At 36.4% G+C, this 20,469-nt stretch overlaps 1 protein-coding gene across 1 annotated transcript in view; it reads right to left on the reverse strand.

Annotated features, from left to right (window-relative positions):
* LOC119533935 (limbic system associated membrane protein) overlaps positions 1–13,414 on the reverse strand; it is an 878,762-nt gene extending 865,348 nt beyond the window's left edge. Inside the window, exon 1 of the mRNA XM_037835912.1 lies at positions 13,378–13,414. Coding sequence (XP_037691840.1) covers positions 13,378–13,408 — 31 coding nt within the window. The 5' untranslated portion in view covers positions 13,409–13,414. The remainder of the gene's footprint in view (positions 1–13,377) is intronic.
* Positions 13,415–20,469: the final 7,055 nt, after the last annotated feature.

The following is a 20,469-nucleotide window of genomic DNA, read 5'->3' on the forward strand; positions in this document are numbered from 1 at the left end:
TTATTGTATGTTTGTTTTCTTTTTAACTTTTTTTTTTCATACAGTTGATTTAAAAAAGAAGGGAAAGTTAAGAAAAAAAAAAAGAAAGAAAGAAAAACAAGGAAAAAAAAATGATGTAGTGCCCCCTTGAGGAGCCTGTGGAGAATGCAGGGGTATTTGCCTACCCCACCTCCATGGTTGCTAACATGACCACAGACATAGGGGACTGGTGGTTTGATGGGTTGAGCCCTCTACCATAAGTTTTACACTTGGGAAGACGGTTGCTGCAAAGGAGAGGCTAGGCCTCCCTATATTTGTGCCTAAGAGTCTCCTCCTGAATGCCTCTTTGTTGCTCAGATGTGGCCCTCTCTCTCTGGCTAAGCCAACTTGAAAGGTGAAATCACTGTCCTCCCCCCTACGTGGGATCAGACACCCAGGGGAGTGAATGTCCCTGGCAACGTGGAATATGACTCCCGGGGAGGAATGTAGACCCGGCATCGTGGGACGGAGAACATCTTCTTGACCAAAAGGAGGATGTGAAAGGAAATGAAATAAGCTTCAGTGGCAGAGAGATTCCAAAACGAGCCGAGAGGTCACTCTGGTGGGCACTCTTACGCACACTTTAGACAACCCTTTTTAGGTTCTAAAGAATTGGGGTAGCTGGTGGTGGATACCTGAAACTATCAAACTACAACCCAGAACCCATGAATCTCGAAGACAGATGTATAAAAATGTAGCTTATGAGGGGTGACAAGGGGATTGGGAAAGCCATAAGGACCACAGTCCACTTTGTCTAGTTTATGGATGGATGAGTAGAAAAATAGGGGAAGGAAACAAACAGACAAAGGTACCCAGTGTTCTTTTTTACTTCAATTGCTCTTTTTCACTCTAATTATTATTCTTGTTATTTTTGTGTGTGTGCTAATGAAGGTGTCAGGGATTGATTTAGGTGATGAATGTACAACTATGTAATGGTACTGTAAACAATCAAAAGTACGATTTGTTTTGTATGACTGCGTGGTATGTGAATATATCTCAATAAAATGATGATAAAAAAAAAAAAAAAAGTCAGTTGGGTTTCCATACACCAATAAAGAATAATCTAAGTAAATTTTTAAAAATACTGTTTACAATAGCATGTAGAAGAATAAAATACCTGGGAATAAATTTAACCAAGGAGGTGAAAGAGTTGTACATGAAAACTACAAACTTTTTGCTGAAAGAAATTAAATAAGACCTAAATAAATGGAAAGACATCTGTATTCATGGATTGGAAGACTAAACACTGTTAAGATGTCAATACTGCCTAACGTGGTCGACATATTCAACACAATACCTATCAAAATATTAGCAGTGTTTTATTTTTTTGCAGAAACGGAGAAGCCATCCTCAAATTCATATGGAACTGCAAGGGGCCCCAAACAGCTAAAACAATCTTGAAAAAGAAGAACAAACTTGGAGGACTCACACACACAGATTTCAAAACTTACTACAAAGCTACAGTAATCAAAACAGCATGTTACTGGCATAAAGACAGCCATGTAGAATAATGGAATATAATTGAGAGTCCAGAGATAAATCCACATATATATGGCCAGTTGATTTTTGACAAGGGTGCCACGTCCATTCAATGGGTTAAGAATATAGTCTCTTCAACAAATGGTGCTGGGACAACTGGACATCCACATTCGGAAGAAACAATGTGGAACCCATACCTCTAACCATATACAAAAAAAAAAAAAAAAAAAAAAAAATGAACCAAAGATCCAAATATAAGAGCAAATGCTCTAGACCTCTTACACACCAAAAAATACCTTCAGAAGCTTGTAATAGGTGAAGGGTTTTTAGATTTTACACAAAAACACAAACAACAACAAAAGTAGCTGAAATGGACTTCATAAGAATTAAAACTTCTGGGCATTAAAGGACATTATCAAGAAAGTGAAAAGACAACCTATAGAATGGAAGAAATTATTTGGAAACAGCATATCTAATAAGGATTTAATATCCAGCATATCTAAAGAACTCCTATAGCTCAATAACAAAAAGACAAATAAACCAATTAAAAAATGGACCAAGGATTTGAATAGTCCTTTCTCCAAAGAAGATATTCGAATGGCCAATAAGTATATGAAAATATACTGAACATCATTAGCTATTAAGTAAATGAAAATTAAAGCTACAATAAGATAATATTTCAAACCTACTAGGATGGCTATTATTACAAAAACAAACAAAATAACAAGTGCTGGTGATAATGCTCAGAAATAGGAACCCTTGTACATTGTTGGTGGCAATATAAAATGGTGCAGCCACTGTCAAAAACAGTTTGGAGCCTCCTCTGAAAGTTAAACATAGACTTATCATATGACCTGGCAATTCCACTCCTACGTATATACCCAAAAGAATTGCAAGCAGAGACTCGAACAATTATCTGTACAGTAACGTTCACTGCAGCATTATTCACAATATCCAAAAAGTGGATGCAACTCAAGTGTCCATTAACAGATGGATGGATAAACAAATTGTGATTTATCCATACAATGAAATATTATTCAACCATAAAAAGAAATAAAGTGCTGGTACGTGCTACAACATGGATGAACCTTAAAAATGTCATGGTGAGTGAAATAAGTCATAAACAAAAGGACAAATATCAAATGATTTCTCTTATATGAAATATTTAGAATAAGCAAATTCATAGAGACAGAAAGCAGAATAGTGGTAACCAGGGGTGGGGGGAGGGGATAATGGGGAGCTATTACTAAATGAGTATTAGTTTTTGTTTGGGATAATGAATATAGTATGGAAAGAGACAGTAGTGAGAATTACATAGTACTGACAATGTACTTAATGTCAAAGAATTGTCCACCCAAAATGATTAAAATGATTTTTATGTTAGGTATATTTTACCACAGTTAAAAATTAATTAATTATAGAAAATTAAACTGTAAAAATAAATCAGTAGAAATTACTGCCTAGAAATAGTTATTTTTTTCATTTTCAACAAGCTATCATTTGAAGGTGAGGACATATGGTGTTAATACTTATAGTATGAGTGCAATTCACCTTAACCAAGAGTTTATGCCTAGATAAAAGGTATATTCTTATAGTTCCCTTTTCTGTTTGAACCATCATTGTTTTGCTGAGCTCTTTACTTTTCTTATCACCAATTCCATCCATGCCCTGTTCTAATCAACTCTGAGTCTGCATTTCCATATCTAAGCTAGCTCCAAGTGTAGCACCCTCATCCATTCATCCTCAAATACATAATTCCTAATCTATCTTTTCACCTGTAAACTCACTAATATTTAGGTCTTCTGTCTCCTTTCATAGGAAGGAAACACCAGGTAATGATAAATACATTCAGGCTAAGCTGTTCAGAGACCTGGAAGCTAGTGCTACTCCTCTTAATATTTTAATCAGGGGATAATCCCTTAACTGAATAGTAGATTTATAACTATCTGTGGCAACCTGGTGCAGGGAATTTTCTTGTTACAGAAGTGTATTAAAAAAAATATGATCTTTCTCAAAGAGGGTACTTAGAGAGCTGGAGATAAATCTCGAAGGGAACAAGGGTTAACCATAACCAGTTAAAAATATAGGACTGTATATAATTTTTTAAATAGTGGAAGGTGATGGTGGTTGTTTTACAAAAGTGAAGTTGTATTCTATATCCCTTTTGAAGGTAAACACAATGGTCACTAGCATGATTAACCATTTAGGGCCTGAAATTGTGAGTTTCTACATATGTCTATACTGGCAAACTTACTAACATATTAGTCAAAATACTTTTTGTGATTTCTTCCCACACACAGCAGACTTACTGCTATCTAGTATCACAAAAGATATAAGAGGAGTAGAGAATCTACTGTAATTCCACTTTGTCATAGATTCAGCATCCGTGGCTATCAATGTCACTAATTCATTCATTCATTCATTCATTCATTCATCAAACAGACATTGAGACCTTGTTATATTACCAACACTGTGCTAGGTGTTGTATATGAAGTTTTCTCTACTAGAGTTATTTTAAAGACCAAAGTTCCAGTAAGAGATGAATGTGTTCATGAGGAGTAGTCACAGAGAGTCACATGGGAGAGAAGATAATGAATTATAAGGTAAAAAAGACCACTTTTAGAGTATAGCATATATTTAAATATATAGCTAGGATGGAGTATGGAAATACTATTTTTTAAAAGAAAAGGACAACATCAATTTCCTAAAGTAATATTTGGGACAGGGTTTTGTTCCAAAATCCACATATAAATCTGGAGGAGGATGGATTTCACCATTGCTGTTTATGGAATTTCTAAATATTCTACCTACACAAATGTTTTCAAGAGTGATTCCTTCAAAATAATTTGAATATTTTAGTAATTCTGGGTTATCCAGAATACCTGTTCATACTTCACATCATGTCAGGCACCCTGTTCAACACAACACCATGTGAGTTACTGGTACCTACTGTGCAAATAAAAAACGTTGTTTATGTTGTCTTTAGAGAAGAGAAGAAAAGAGAGGCTGGGTGAGTAATAGAATAGTCAGGGTAAATTGGCAACCAGTCAAATGCAAAAAGTGCATTCTAGAAGAGGAGAAGAAGATAAGGAGTGATTTCTAAAGTGTAAGTTAAGGCTAAGCTGTTACTGAGTCAAGAAGACCAATAGGATTTATATATAATGGCAAGTGACAAGTGATCACCATAAAGATTTTCCTGAAATGGAGTACTGCTAATCTCTCCTCTAAGTCTAATACCAACGGCTCTGGCTCCTGTAATGCTGTTTGAAATGATATGTGCGTAAGCAGAAGCAATCCTATTGTCAAGGAGGGTCCTTTTTTTTTTTTTTATCTTTAAAAAGTCCAAACAACTTTTGGTTAGTCCTGATTACTATTTGGAAACAGGAATGTTTATGCTTTCATTGTTATTTTCACTTATGATTCAACAAGTGTATTAGTTGTGGATTGATTTATGTGTGGGGAAAGGGTGGGTGCTTCCAGAACAAGACAGCAAACCACCTTATCTCGGGCTCAGAAAAAATGGGCCTCTTGAAAGGAAACTTATTTCATTACAGATTTTATAAATGTCTTAAAAAACAGCAGCAATAAGAATTTAACTGCTAGTCTTCAACTTGCTCACTTTGAAGTCTCTTCCAGAACTAACAGAGAAACCTTAAGAGTATTTAACCAAATTATTCTGAACAAATGCTTTTGTTATAGCCAGTCTTAGAACACAGTGACCACTTTGCTAACTTCACTCTTTCTAGCTGATAATTTATGGCAGGTCAAATATATTAGACTGTGATCATGTTTCTTGTTTTTCTCTGATTTCTTTATTCTTTATCATTAAGCAATCAGTTTTAGTCATATAAGAGTCAGCTCGAATGTTACTGACTATGTGACGCTTTCTCTGACAGACCCCTCCCAAGTAAGAATCAATGTCTTCCTACTCAGAATTTCCATAATACTTTGTTTATATAATGCCTTCTTCCCACCTCCAACAACCTTCCACCACTCCTTTCCCCCAACCAGACTCCCAATAGCTATTGGAGAACAGAGATTATGCATTATATACATTTCTATCCCATAGAACCTAGAAAAGGGAGGGCATTATTGAAGAAGGGAGTAAGGGGAGAGAAAGGGCTAAGAAGAAACAAATATTAGTAATAGCTGTGATGTACTGAGTGCTCATCCATGTGAAAATACCATATTAAGTCTTTTGCATATATATCCCATCTAATCAAACAATTCTGAGCAGTTTACATATACCAATGCTTTTAGTTCTCATAGAAACCCCTTAAATTGCAGTTACTGATATTACCATTTTAAGGTCAATGAAAGGAAGACTCAGAAAGGTTAAACAACCTGCCCAAGGTCACCCAACCATAAGTAAAAGAAAAGATATGGAATCAAGTTTGACTGATTCCAAAGCTCGCGTTCTCAACAGCCAGGCCATGCTATTAATTTGTGGAGAGCTGAGGAATTTGGCAGATGTAATCTGACTGTTAACACAACCCACTCTTAGGATAGATGATGGTGTTAACAGGTAGGATAGACTGCTTAGCCTGGAGACTGGAGAGATGAACTGCAGTGATGAGAAAAATCAGAGAAGATGCTGCATAGGCAATGACAAGATGGAGAGGCTGTTACATGTGTGATAATAGATAACAACCCTGGGCTTATGGCATAATATTCAAAATCCATTCTGGTTCACAGCTTACTTCCAAACAAGATGCAATTCCACTTTCTCTATTCACTACTCATATAGCTGATTGACTCCAGATGTGGATCATCTCTCATGTAGACCTGCAGCTATGAAGCAATGACAGAATCTCCAAGGCCAGCTTGTAAGGGAATTTCAGGTCTCATCAAGCCAAGGGAAAATCTCCAGGTGATTTTACCTCTTAATACCTCTTCAGAGAAAAAATTCACTCTCCATAGAAAGCGTCTGTTCAAAAACCATGGGATGTTTAACACATTGATCATATTTTGTATAGTCTGCAGACCCTTCCAAGAAGACAGCATCAGAAATAGAGCTGCCAATCACAGAGGAGCCTTCAAGGGTAGAGGAAGTCAGCTAAACAACCGCTGTTGCAGGGACAGTCAGTTAGAATGCCTGTTAATGTGAAATGCTCCCATGTAAGAGTTTCTGATCTACAGGCTCCTGTCGTGCTTCAAATCATGGTTCACAATTCCCTGTGAAGGCTATTAAGTAATAGAACAACAAAAAAAACAACAAATAAAACAACAGTAACAATAACAGCAACAGCTACCATTTATTAAGCACTTAGATAAATAAATATAAATATAGATGTGGATATATTAGTATAAACATAGTCCATATATAGCTCAGACTTATCTCAATCCCCACATATCACTTATGCCCAGATGGTCCAATTGAAAGACATAATTTAGGAAACCTGGAATCCAGGAGTCCATATGTTCCAGATTAATGTGTTCTTATGCCTTACTCATGTAATAAAACCTAGTGTGGAATTGGAGCAAACATTTTATCATTTTCCTAACTTGGACCAGGGCTAGAATCAGTTTAAAGAATAGCCTCTAATGAATTTAGAGAATAGCCTTCCACATGCAGAATTGAGACCATGAAATCCAAGATCATCTTTTAACTGAAAGTAAATTTTAAGGGAAATTATTGTTGGTTAGAGAGATATTAGGTTAAAATCATCACTTTATTTTGGAAGGGTACTTGGAAGGATTTAATAATTAAGCAAAGAAGTTCTAATAAATAGTTGTGAATAGGAAATATGTTGTTATTATTTGACAAGTATGAAGAGTATCCTGGCAGCTAAATGAAATATTAATTTATTGGCTTCTCACCCACTCACCAACTAATGTCTCTTCTTCTACCTGATGTACCCCAGTTCCAAGGGAACCATCTAAAAATACTGTTTGGTTCACAATGAGGTAGGAGAATATGTTCCTTGGATGCAGACACAAAGGATCCAGTGCTCTAGGATATAACTTAGGAGGAAATGAGGCAATGCTTGCTTGCTGCATTGGCAAGTCCTCTTTGTGATCCCCATAAAAATGCGTTTGTGCCAATGGAAGTGCTTTAGTTTCCCCATTGTACTGGTCTGAATGTATTATGTCCCCCAAAACGCCATTATCTTTGATGCAACCTTAGGAGGGCATATACATTGGTGTTGATTAGATTGTAATTCTTTGAGTGTTTCCATGGAGATGCAACCCACCCAACTGTAGGTGATAACTCTGATTGGATAGTTTCCATGGAGGTGTGGCCCTGCCCTTTCAACATGGGCCTTTATTGGTTTACTGGAGCACTATATAGGCTCAGACAGAAGGAAAGAGCTTGCTACAGCCAAGAGGGACACTTTGAAGAATGCACAGGAGCTGAGAGAGAAGCTGGAGCTGAGACAGACATTTTGAAGATGGCTGTTGGAGGTCAATGCAGACATTTTGGAGAACACCATTTTGGAATGCAACCTGGGAGCAAGCAGATGCCAGTCATGTGTCTTCCCAGCTAACACAGGTTTTCTGGACACCACTGGCCATCTTCCAGTGAAGGTACCCCGTTGTTGAGGCGTTACCTTGGACACTTCATGGCCTTAAGACTGTAACTGTGTAACCAAATAAACCCTTTTTATAAAAGCCAATCCATTTCTGGTGTTTTGCATTCTGGCAACATTAGCAAACTAGAACACCCATCTATATGCAATAGAGCATTCTGTCTGTTCTTACTTTCAGCTTCCATATATCTACCCCGCTTTTTCCTAAGGTCATATCTATTTATCCCATGCTTATCTATGAAAGTCCTGATAAAATACTTGTCACCTATTGTCTGTCCTAAGATCAGCTCATTATTTAGACATTTTCTATACTTGCTGTTTGTCCTCAGAGGCACTTATAGCTCAATACTCTTGAGGGGGAAGTATAATAAGATGATACTAAGGTGAAGTTAGAATATTAGCTTATATCTACAGTGTTATGTTTTCCCACTTCATCAAAACTCTAAATGTCTACAGACAATCCCTCAGATATAAGAAGGCAATGCTAGAAGTATATTGACAGGCTGTCGTATAACACACAAGAGTCTCTCATCTACTTGGCCCTCATATTGAGGTCTTAATTAGGCATTGTTTTTATTTGCCTTATTTTTATTGTATATATACATATATGACAGATATATGTATACTTATGATAATGCATAAATATATACATGTCCATACAAATGGTAAATATGTATATCTCAATACAGTTTTTAATGTTTTCTGAATCTGGCTGGTGGATATCTAGAAATTGCTAGAGAGGGGAGGAATAATTTCATTGATTACAGTCTCTGGTTTTAAAGAATGACTTCCATAAAAAAGAAATATTGTAAAGTTTGATACTGTAGCATTGTACAATGATATTTTAGGTATCATGAATTATTTGGAGGAAAAGAGATCATCAGTGAATGAACTCATAACAGCAACCTGCCTTCCTACATGTATAATAATTCAAGAAGAGCAGGATATCAAATGAATTCAAGGACTGTGGGATTGGGTTGATAGCTGTCATTTTCAGTTGTTTCAACCAAAACCGTATTCAAATCCCCAAATGCTGCTTAGCTTTTCCACATTCTAGTTTTTAATTTATAAATCTGGATTTAAAGTGTTTAACCTCTTGGAGCATATTTAACAATTTCCAGTGACATTAGATCACGGTAATTAGTATTTGTAAAGAGATTTGGGATTCTGGATGAAAGCAGTTATAAAAGTGCAGAATACTAGTGTTTCTGTATGTCAAGAGACAACTTTAAACAAAGCAGAAATAGCATAAGGCAAAAACCTAAGAGGAATCAAAGAATCATAGGCACATTAAGCCTTCACACTAACAAAAACAGTAATTTTTTTCTGCTTTTAAAGCATCTTCTTTCGCAAATATTAAACAAAAAAGTCAAATATATTAAGCCAACATTTTTGCAGATAGATACATGTGGGCTTTTTCTTTTTCTTCCCTGAAAGATGGGATTAGGCTGAGCAGCAGTGGCTGTCGGAAGCTCAAACTCCCTGCCTCCCAGAATGCGTACTTGTAATTAAAAGCTTAGCTTAGCTCACCTTATCCTTCCAGCTTCCCAGGCGAAAAGTCAAAGCCTGCATTTAATTGCATATGTATATGTCCATGTTTCTAAAACCAAAGCTCCAAAAAGAACCAAGGCTTGGGAGGTGAGAGGGCAATGCACAGAAAAATATTTGACACTGAATCAAAAATAAAGGACAACAGATACATGGTGCTTAGATTGCTTTTGGTTTGTTACCAAGTGGAGTAGGACATAGTTGCTATTTGGCATTTATACTTAGATAAGCAGCAAAAAAAAACAAAAAACAAAACAAAACAAAACAAAAAAAACAGTCCAAGTATGCTGTATTTGCCTGAAGATTTTTTCATAAGCATATTCCATTTTGGGGGGTCAGTTTATTGAATCAGTTCTGTCAGGAATGGAATTAAAATGTGGAATAATCATTCTGTTAGAGAAGGCCAGCATCAGATGTGTCCATTGGAGGCTACCTGGGAGTAAGGCTGACGGATAAGTGGGATAGTCATTCTGGTCTCAAGACTGACAAACTACAGGGGAAGCACCATGCAGATCCCAAGAACCTTGGGTCAAGGGCCAAAATGTCTATTTAAGCAGAGAAAGGATACCAACAAATAGAGGTTCCAATAGCAGCTAAGAAGAAGGGGCTAGGTGACAGGGACATGGTGGTAATGATCATGGAGGAACTGAGAATCACATAGAAAGCATCCTGTCTCTGAGGGGATTGGCTACAGAGCCAGTTATGCTCACTGGGAAATCAGGAATCTTTCAGCTGAGTACAGAGACCATATGATAATCAGCAGCAAATGAGACTCAGTGATGAGCCCTGCCTTGGGATCAGCAAAACAAAGCCAGAAGGTTATAGATCAGAAAGGGAGTAAATAATTATTTAGAGAAACACTGACTGACACACGGTAAAGAATGAGTGAATCCTCCTTGCACCAATGCAGCAACTAATCCCCAGTTAGGGAAAGTGAACTACTAAAGTTCAAACGTTAGTGCCTAGTCAGGGCTGGAATCCAGCTCTCTCCCGAGGCTACAACACTTAACATTACACCCCGCTACCTAACCCTGGACAGGAATATGGAGATTTCCTGGGGTGCGGGTTAAGAAAAGTTCTGGCCCTGAGGGCAGTAGAAGTCAGCAAGTCCACGGAGGCTTTTGTGAACTGACACTAAAAGTGTACAAAAGAGAAACAGGTTCTCTTTCTATCTAGGTGATCATGAAAAAATGCTTTGGTCATTGCTATTTGTATGGCAGTGGAGTTTTCTATTGTGTAGTTTTTAAAAAGATGCTATACAAGGGCCTAAACTACTGAAAAATCATAGTTTTAAAAGCACTAATAACGGTGTAACTGAGGTGGAATGTGCCTGTGGAGACCAGAGTTACAGAGCACTAATTCTATCCCAGAATAACTGAACAGCCCAAGTTGCCTCCCAAGTTGGATATTTTAATTTCCTTTTTTGCTTCTCAAAGTTCATATCATTCATAGAGATCTGGCCTGATTGATCTCTGGTAAAATTGCTCAAGTGAGGAACCAGTTTCACCTCTCAGGGTCTCAATGTCCTCCTGCTCAGGCCCCTGCTCAGATCACAACTACTGGTTTCGCTAAGGTGTTTGCTCATAAGACTGAAGCATTACCCTTTCCCATTGGCTTGCTTTCTTCCCTCTCTGACATCTTTCTTTACTTCCTCTCTTCCTTTTTCCTTTCCTCCCCTCCCTCTTTCTTTCCTTCTTTTCAGATAAGTTGTGCTTAACATGTCACAGTCTTTTAATACTCAAGGAAATGAAGCTATAATTAATGAAATTCAGGTATACACAGATGAGTGAATAAAAACAAATGATAAGCAGCATAGGACTTTTATTGTTCCTTATATCACCCAATAAAAGTAACTCCCTACTTTGGTTTGGCCCTGGAATTATGGAGCACTAAAAAGGGAACCTGCATGCTAAGCCTCACTGAAGAGTTGGTTTATTTTTGAGAGGATGGGGGCTGACGAGAAAAGATGGAAGAAACTTTCATTGGGCTTAAATATGGAAAAATTGAGAAAAACGTGTCGGCTAAATTACCAAATGAGACGGAGGCAGCTCTTTCTTCACAGCAATGCAGCCTCGGCTGCAAAGCATCTTGGTAAAATGCCTCACTCTTGTGAAAAATTTTACAAGGTTTTACAGAAAGTCATCTCTTTCTTTTATTTCAACCCTTATCTTAAGTTCTACATCGAATTTCAGGTTTCTATCTCATCTCAGAAGTTCCTTCTTCAGAAAGTCATCTTTAACATTCTTTTCTCTCTCATTCTCTCTCATCCTTGCTAAGAACTAGGAGATCTTGTCTCTGAGTAGTCTGTTGGGCTCTCTCTAGCCTATTCTCTGCTGCACAAGGATGCACTCTGCCTCTCCTTCCAGGGAACATAAGAACACAGGTTTATTGATTTACAGTTGCTTAGCCAGTGTCTCCTAGCAACTGTTTTAAAAAACATTTTTTTTTTTTTTTTTTTTTTTTTTTGTCATAGAATCCCTTAGAACACAAAACACACAAAATAATACAGAACTTTAAATGTTTTCTTTCCACAAACAAAGAGAAAACAACATCAAATGTTAGAAAGGTTTTGAGGGAAACAGAAAACAAGAGTAGGGATAGAAGATCCTCCCTGTTTAAGAACTATATGAGTTTATCTCTTTTTATTGTGTGCATGTTGTGATAGTTGCATTGTATAGAAACATGGCTATTCTTCTGATGTCTGTGTAGCATGAATCAGGGCATTGACTGATAGGTGAGGTCAGAGAAGAAACTGTCAATTCTTAGTGGGGAACTGAATCTAGGTAATAGTAAGTGTTGGCCTGTCTTGATCTATATAGAGAGTCTAGATATATAGGAATTTAATGTTGCAACTGGCTACCAAGGCAGAGAAAAACTTAAGAAAGAACAACAGTTTTTGAAGAAATTGCAGTAACCCAAGAGAGTATTATATGGTTTTTCAAATCAGATTTCTATATCAGAGACTATAAGACTCTAAGGTTAATATTTGTGGACCATATATGGACTCTAGGGAATTCATGAATTCCATTAATTAACAAACAAAACTTTTTGTGTGAGTTTTTTTATGTAGTTTAACCAATTAGAGAATCCATGATTTACATTAGATTCTCAAATGTCGAGTAACAACACGACAAAACACACATCCTCTGTTTCTTTCACTCTAATAATAGATTGTTTAAATATTCCAGACTTGTCTGAGTTATGCTACAGATCTTGCATGAACTTTTCTTTTTAATCCAGGTTAGGACCAGGCTTTTAAAGGAGAAAATAAGTTTAACGGGCATTACTGAAATGGCAGCTTTAATTGTAAGAAAATCCACTGGGAAGAAGGCGACTCTGAGGCAGAATGGCATTGCATGGTTCAGCTAGTCTTACCCAATAATAAGGTATCTTACCAGTGCCAACCTTGAAGTTTTGCGTGTTATTTTCACCAAAACAATGTATCTTTTCCTATAAAGGGGCTAAGAAGTTTCAGTACACATTGCCATCCAATGAATTAATGCAAATGATATGCAAATGAAAAGCCAGTTGGAACCTGCTATTTCTTTTAGCAGAGACCACAGATTTTTTAAATAATACAGCTGCGCTATAAATTATTTAAATAGCATACTCTATTAAAGGTAAAGTGGAAGCAGCACTTGGAACATAAAGGAAGTGAACATAGTAGCTTACCTCAGTTTACTCAACCGTAAAAACTGTATATTATAGCTGTCCTTCCTATCTCACAGAATAGTTATAAGAATCAAATGGAGCAATGAATATGCAAGCATTTTACAAATACCAAAGAGTGTTTGGTTCTTACCTAGTGTATATATATCAGCGACTGGATCCATTAAGCATTCTCCTAGAGGAAAGGAAAAATGACTCAAACATTTGAAAGGTAAGTCTAACAAAATGAATCATAATTTAAATATATACTGTCTTAGACATAATTCAACTAAGATTATAATCTGAATTATAAATCAGAATACAATCCGATTAACTTAAAAGTTCTGTATTTAAGAAGCTCTATGAGTGGTGTTTACATGAAAGAAAAACTAAAAAGAACCAAAGTGCTCATTAATAACTAAGTGGTTAAACTAAGTATATTAACATACAGTGGAATTCTACACAACCATTAAAAATTATCTTCAGGTCAGTCTTTATTGACAACAAAATCTCTAATATATTGTTTACTGAAAAAATGAGACAGTAACAATCTTATATCATATGACCCAGTTTTCTTATATAATAGAAATATATATATCAAAATGTTAAGAGTGGATATCTGGGATAGGGTTTCATGTGTGATTTTTCCCTTCTTTTCTTTTCACATATCCATATTAGGATGGTATATATGTGGATTGCTATAATGATCAGCTAAAAGGAATGAACCTATTTTCATTTTGAATGGGAAAGTATAATCTCAGAATTTTTCAACTCCTCTAAAGTCCTAATTTCAAAAACAGTTCCCATCTACCACTGTTGGATTCAACAGTGCCAGCACAATTTAATACAAAGTCTGTGGTTTTCTATGCCCTAAGCAGCACCAGTGAAAATCCTTTCACTAAAAAGCTGGCCATGATTTCTAGAACACCTATCATTGTGGAAAGGGAAAAAAACAAAAAACAAAAAAAAACTTAATTTGATTAAATCATCATTTCCTGAAAAACTTGCCTAGCAAAGATGAATTTAATGGACTATCAAAAGAACAGCAGAGGCTTGAGGGCACTGAATGGTTTAAAATGAGGTTTTTAAGGAAAAAAGAACAAAGGAAGGGTTGCCATAGGATTCTACAACAGTGTATACTAGAAGCAGCCTGTGTTTCCTTGGAGAAGTCAAGGATTGGTACAATCAAGTTAGGGAGCTACTAGCGCAGGAAAAATAAAAATGGTAGCAAGATAAATATCACCTGCCTCTCAGCTTTGCTTGCCATCCACCGTGCTTATTGCTGGCATTAAAGCAAGCTTCTCTTATAATCCATGGAATTCCCAAATGCCAATTCAGCATTTCTCCTTCTTTTCCCCCTCCCACTTCTCAGTCTACTCACTTTTTCTGATTCCAGAAAAATTATCTTCACACACTTACACCAAAGAAAAGAAAGACTGCTGTAAAGATTTGGGAGCCTTTTATTAGTAAGTTTCTCTTATTCAGACTTGAATTCCAAATCCTGCCATATCGCTATAGAGGGTGGAGAGGGGAGACTTTACAGGTTTTGAGTTCTGAAAATGTATCAGGCCTTTTAAAGTAAGTAATTTTATTTAAAGTTTGCAATAACCCTAAGAAGTTGTTTTGTTGTTGTTGTTATTGCTTTGTTTTCCTAGTTTAAAAAAATTGTTTTCAGATGCTAATACCAATGCACAAGGAGTTCGAGTAACTTGCTCAAGGTCATCTGGAGCATATATGACATAAATAGTTTCTTATCTTTGGTATTTATTATTTTGAAGCCAAAGAGATTTCATTCATTGATTTAACACACTCCTTATTGAGTGTGTACCACATGCCAATCACTACACTAGTATGGAGAATATGTAGCCATGGCATTTGCCCTCAAGAACCTCACAGACTTGTAGGAAATTTGGTAAGGATGGCGCTATAAAATATTTGGAGCAATAATTTAGCCAGGTCCTTAACAATTTCCTGTGATAATTTGTGAGTAATAGTATCTGTATTGTTATTAGATCTTTATTCCATGAGCATGGAAACTCAGAAAAATCAAGGAACTTCTCTGAGATCATAAATATGGTCTCTGATTTGGGAAACATTGAATTATGTCCTTTCATCTTCAACTCTATTTCTAGGTAAATAATCACCCTTTCCATATATGTGCACTTTGTGTATAGCATACAAATTAGTAAATGCATGTAAACCCAGATTATTTGAGTGGTTTTATATTATATATGCAAATTCTGTTGTGTCAATTTGTTTGTTTAATGTATGTGTCAATACATTTGACTTTGATATGCGCTCACCCAAATTTACTGCTTGATATAAGGAAGCTGGTTTGAAACATATGGCACCTTTCTAAAAACAAAAATGTTTGATTAGAAAAAATCTGGAAATACAAGGAGTGTGCTTTTCAAATGATTTTTTAAGCATGATCATAGCAATATGGCTTATGCTGAGTACCCTGAATAATAAATTAGTCAAAATACGTACTCATTGCAAATCTGTAGCTTGGATTTCACAATGCTCACAATATTACAGAAAAGTCCTATGTATTCAGGTGTGACTTCCTTGAATGATAGAGTAAATTATAAGGGAGAAATATTTGTCATTAACTACTTTTTACATAGTTGGTTAATTTCCTTTCTTTTAGTACTTGTGGTAGCTTTTTTTTTGCCTTTTGTACCTGATATGCTAGCAACCCTGATGAGAAGATGTGAAATTTTCAAAAGACAGAAAAGACATCCATTCCCATATTTGCATAAATGAACAACTAAACAAGGAGAAGAATAAGAAAATAAAAGCCTAGAGGAACTTACCATTTTCCTTTTTGCAAGGCCTAATATACAGAGATGAAATGCAAATGAAGGTGGGGAGCTGGGTAGCACCCTCCCCTCCTGAATTTGCAGCTGCCCTGCACATCTGCCTGTCATGTTGGCCAACAGTCCCCAATGTGAAAGCTCTGGACCGAGTATTAATGACCCTCAAAATCCAAGTTCATTTCCTCCTCTTCCCCTTCTAAGTTGTGAATTCATTAGCATCCAGGTCTGACTGAGTATCCAACTGAAACCTTACAAGTATCCAAGGTAAAAAAAAAAAAAAATAATAATAATAAAATAAGCACAAGGGGGTTTTAGTTGGTGGGTACAGAGTGTCTGTAAATAAAAAATTAATAAAGAAAGAAAAATCACAAAAGGCATACCTTTGAATACTAAGTAAATTAATACAACCACTGTTACACACCTGGGTGGAATGTTACAAATTGCACCCAGAAATAGTAGTCACTATTTCACGTTCCCCCGAAGGTGGTGTCTGATGGAATGAAAGTTGCTGACTTTTTCTCAGACTTTTTACCACTTACTCTGGGCAATGTGGAGCTTGACACAGAAATCAACACAGACCTGGAAAGCATCAGAAAGGGCAGGAGAGCTTTGCAGCTGCTACTAGATAAACATTTTATTTATTTAATGGTAATTCTTAAATTCAAATGTGCATGTGATATTTCTACCTACTCTGCATCAGTCCACAATCAAAATGACTGGTTCTCTCTGATATCTTTTTAATTTTTCATTTTCTAGTGCCATTTGGGAATTGAAATGCTTTTTATATCATATGTTTTCCAATAACAAACTAATTTTCATTTCATGCAAGGAATGTGCAAAGGGGAAATGGGCAGTTTGATGCTCGCAGGCTAGGGAGTAACATCCTGCAGGATGGCAGCTAAATCACCATCCTCTGATTCAGGACTCTATCAGCCCTGCCACTTTCCAAGCTCCAACCAACTATTAGGCTATACAACCTTTACAAAGGCAGAAAGGAAAGAGGGGGTGCATGCTGCAAAATGATTTATAGGAATTGTAATGCTAGGACAGCACAAAAACCCCATAAATATTCTTCTTAATGTTTTACTTTATATGACAGACTTCAAGTGATATACTGTCCGTCAATTTTCAAGATGGCTATATAAACTTTCTTTTTTTTTTTTTGCTATAGCCTAATATATGATGAAGTCTCTGCAGATTAATATATGGAGCCAGGTTGTTTTCTAGTGTGCACAGTCCTGATAATACAGATCTTTATCTAAAAAAAAATGAATATATGAAATCAATCTTGACTTTTTAGAATGGGTTTCTTCTCATAATATCAAAAGAAAACAATGTGAACGTGAAAGAAGAAAACAGAGTAGTATTACATGACATGTTTCCATTCCTACTCAACCAACATGAATAGCTGTGTTTTTCTGCATGTACAGAACTGATGGCATTAGAACCCTTTTTTCTTATTTTTATAGGATCCCATACAAAGGTTGACAGTGTCTTTTAATCTAGATTTTTAAAATTAGACAGATGGTTAATTTTTTGGTTAGTCAGCCATCAGAGATACTAAAAGTATAATGACCCTGTACAAAGACTTCTAGTGACCATTGAAGTGAAATGCTATATTATAACACAAACAAGTATTTCTTATTCTGTTTCTGAAAAATGACCAGAGTGCACTACTCTGCATAACTTCAGCCTGAGCCATGCTATGACTTGCAGCAGACTAGTGGGGAAAAGCAAGGTATCTGGAAATAAGGAAATTGAGGCTAGTAGGAATAATGCTAGGGTAGACATTATAACTCTAAGAGAACAGGGTCTGAAGTCCAAATCACCAGATCCAGAGGAGTACAGTGAATCCTCCACGTTTCGCCCAGGTTTCCAAGAGGTCTGATTTAAAGGAAGAGAAACAAGGGAGGCCAAACAAGGGATTGACTTCGTACCTGACATCAGATGAGGAAACTGAGAGATCCATGCTGTCAGGGAGTTCCACTGGGGTTTAAGCAGAGCAGCTGCCAATGGCTGATGATGGAAAGAACCAGATCTGGATCCTAGAGGAAGAGATCTGCAGGAACTAGCTGAGGGTCAGAGCCCTAGGCAACAGGGCTCAAGTTTGGGTTTTTATGCAATGGGCCCAGGAGGGCAGGCAGCTAAGTAGAATGGAGTGGAAATGCATAAAGAAGGGGGTTTTTAGGAGAGAAAGCACTGCTTGGTGCTGATGCAGTCTTTGGAGAAAAGGGACACCTGGCATAGGGCTACAGACTAATTTTCTTATTCCTGCTGGTGGAGAATTAGTTTCTAATATACCTCCAGGCCTGAATCTTGATGATTCAGGAATTAGGCAAAGCTGAGCAATTTGTTGGGCGCTCTTCAGTAGCCACAGCTGGGAGTACAGTGGCAGAAACTGAAAAAGAAGTCCATACATTACAGGGATTTTTTTTTAATTTTAGGAAAATTAAAATAAATGGGAGAATCCATTTAAAGAGATGCATTTGCTGCATCAAGAATATATAATGCTTAACTATCTAGAGGAAAAGAATCTATGCTGCATGATTTTATCATCAGAGTCAAATATATTAGCCATATGTGCAAGAATTATTCTGTAGGGTATAGCATGTATTCAGTCTGGCCTGACCACGCTTTTAAAGAAAACGTGTTTCGAGGAAAGGTTAAAGCCTGTGCTCAATTCTGTTTTCAATATCAGAAGAAATGTAATATCATGACTGCTTCCTCACTTGTAAACTGAGAATTTTGGGAAAAGGAGGGTGTAAGCACATGAACAGAATGATCTTTAAAGTCCTTTCCAACTCTAACATTCTATAATTCTATGATTCACTCATTCATGTAGCCTGTGGAATGAGGGGGATATACCAAGGGATATAGCTGTAAGCAAAAGTAGGCCACCATCTGCACAAGGACTATATGGAGAGTAGACAATATTTGTTGCTTATTTGCTTCCTGATTGTGGTTAGTCAATGGTGAGAAGCCCGCAATCTACCTGCCCTCCCACTAATCTAGAGCATCCACCTGTGGTGGAGATGTCAGGGTATATAGGAAAGAAGATAAACTGCTCTAATATCAAATCAGATGGATTTTGTATTAATCTATACTCATTGAATTAGAATCTCTTCTGAAAAGGCAGAAGTTGGAAAGCATGGGCCAGAGTTACTGGGCATGATTTGGCAACAAGTCTTCGTGATCCATCTATGCTGCTCAAATTAATATAGCATCATTTTTGCCCAAGAAGATGAGTTCGGTTTCCTAAAAGACTTCACAGAGAAAATATGTCTTTTCTAGTAGCAAAATTGACAAACACTACTTAGGTATAGCTCATTTTTAATTTACTGGATCAATTAAATATTCTTTAAGAAATTCTTGAATGTCTTATGACTATGGAAGATGTTCTCATTTTACATGGTTTCAATTTAACAACTGTTGAATAAGCATCAGTGATTAAAAGTGAAGGGAAGCAATATTATCTGCTATCATGGAATTTACCACCTATAGCTTTACTATTCAATATGGTAGTAATTAACCACCTGTGACTACTGAGCACTTGAAATGTGGCTGGGCTATATTGAGATGTAAAGTAAGTGTAAAGCACTTACACATCAGGTTTCAAAGATTATTACCAAAAAAAAAAAAAGAAAAAAAAGAAAAAGAAAAAAAAAAACAGGATGTGAAATATTTCAATGTTTTTATGTTATTACCTGTTAAAATGATAATATTTTGAATATATTGAGCTAAATAAAATATAGCATTAAAATTAATTTCCACTCTTACTGGCTTTCTTAATGTAGCTATTAGAAAATTTAAAATATTTATGTATTTTATATTTTTATGTTTTTATTGGACAGCACTGATCTACAATCTGAGATAGAACAAGTACACTAAAAACCAATGACACAATGTGGCAAGTGCTAAAAGATGCCATCAGTGAAATATAATGAAAGTTTGGGGAGAGTATAAATCAAGCAAGGATTTTCCCAATTCCATGCTCCCCAAAATGCTGTATATTAATGGGAATACACACCTAACATTCCTCCCTTATTTTGTAAAAAAGCCACAGAAATCCAATTTCCTACTGGATAAGCTTCTTTTGGAAGTTCAATAACAACTGATCTAAGCGCACTACTTTCTTCCCAGTGTCAGCTTTCATCACTTCTTTGACTATTCTGTGCTTAGATTATCTGAACTCTGTGTATTCCTCACATATGCTGTGCTTTTTCTAACCTTTGAGCATTAATACACGTTTTCCATCTTCATGGAACCTTCTTACTCTTTCCTTACTCTTCATCCTGATGAGCAGTGAACTTGTATTCCAGCTTTGGCATAGATGTCACTTTTTTTTAGAATCCCTGCTTCACTGTGTGCCCATAGAACGTCCTCCGTTATAGCACACTTTGTACTTTGCTCTAACTTTTCTCTTTGGA

Source organism: Choloepus didactylus, chromosome 1, assembly GCF_015220235.1.
Source record: "Choloepus didactylus isolate mChoDid1 chromosome 1, mChoDid1.pri, whole genome shotgun sequence".
NCBI lineage: Eukaryota > Metazoa > Chordata > Mammalia > Pilosa > Megalonychidae > Choloepus > Choloepus didactylus.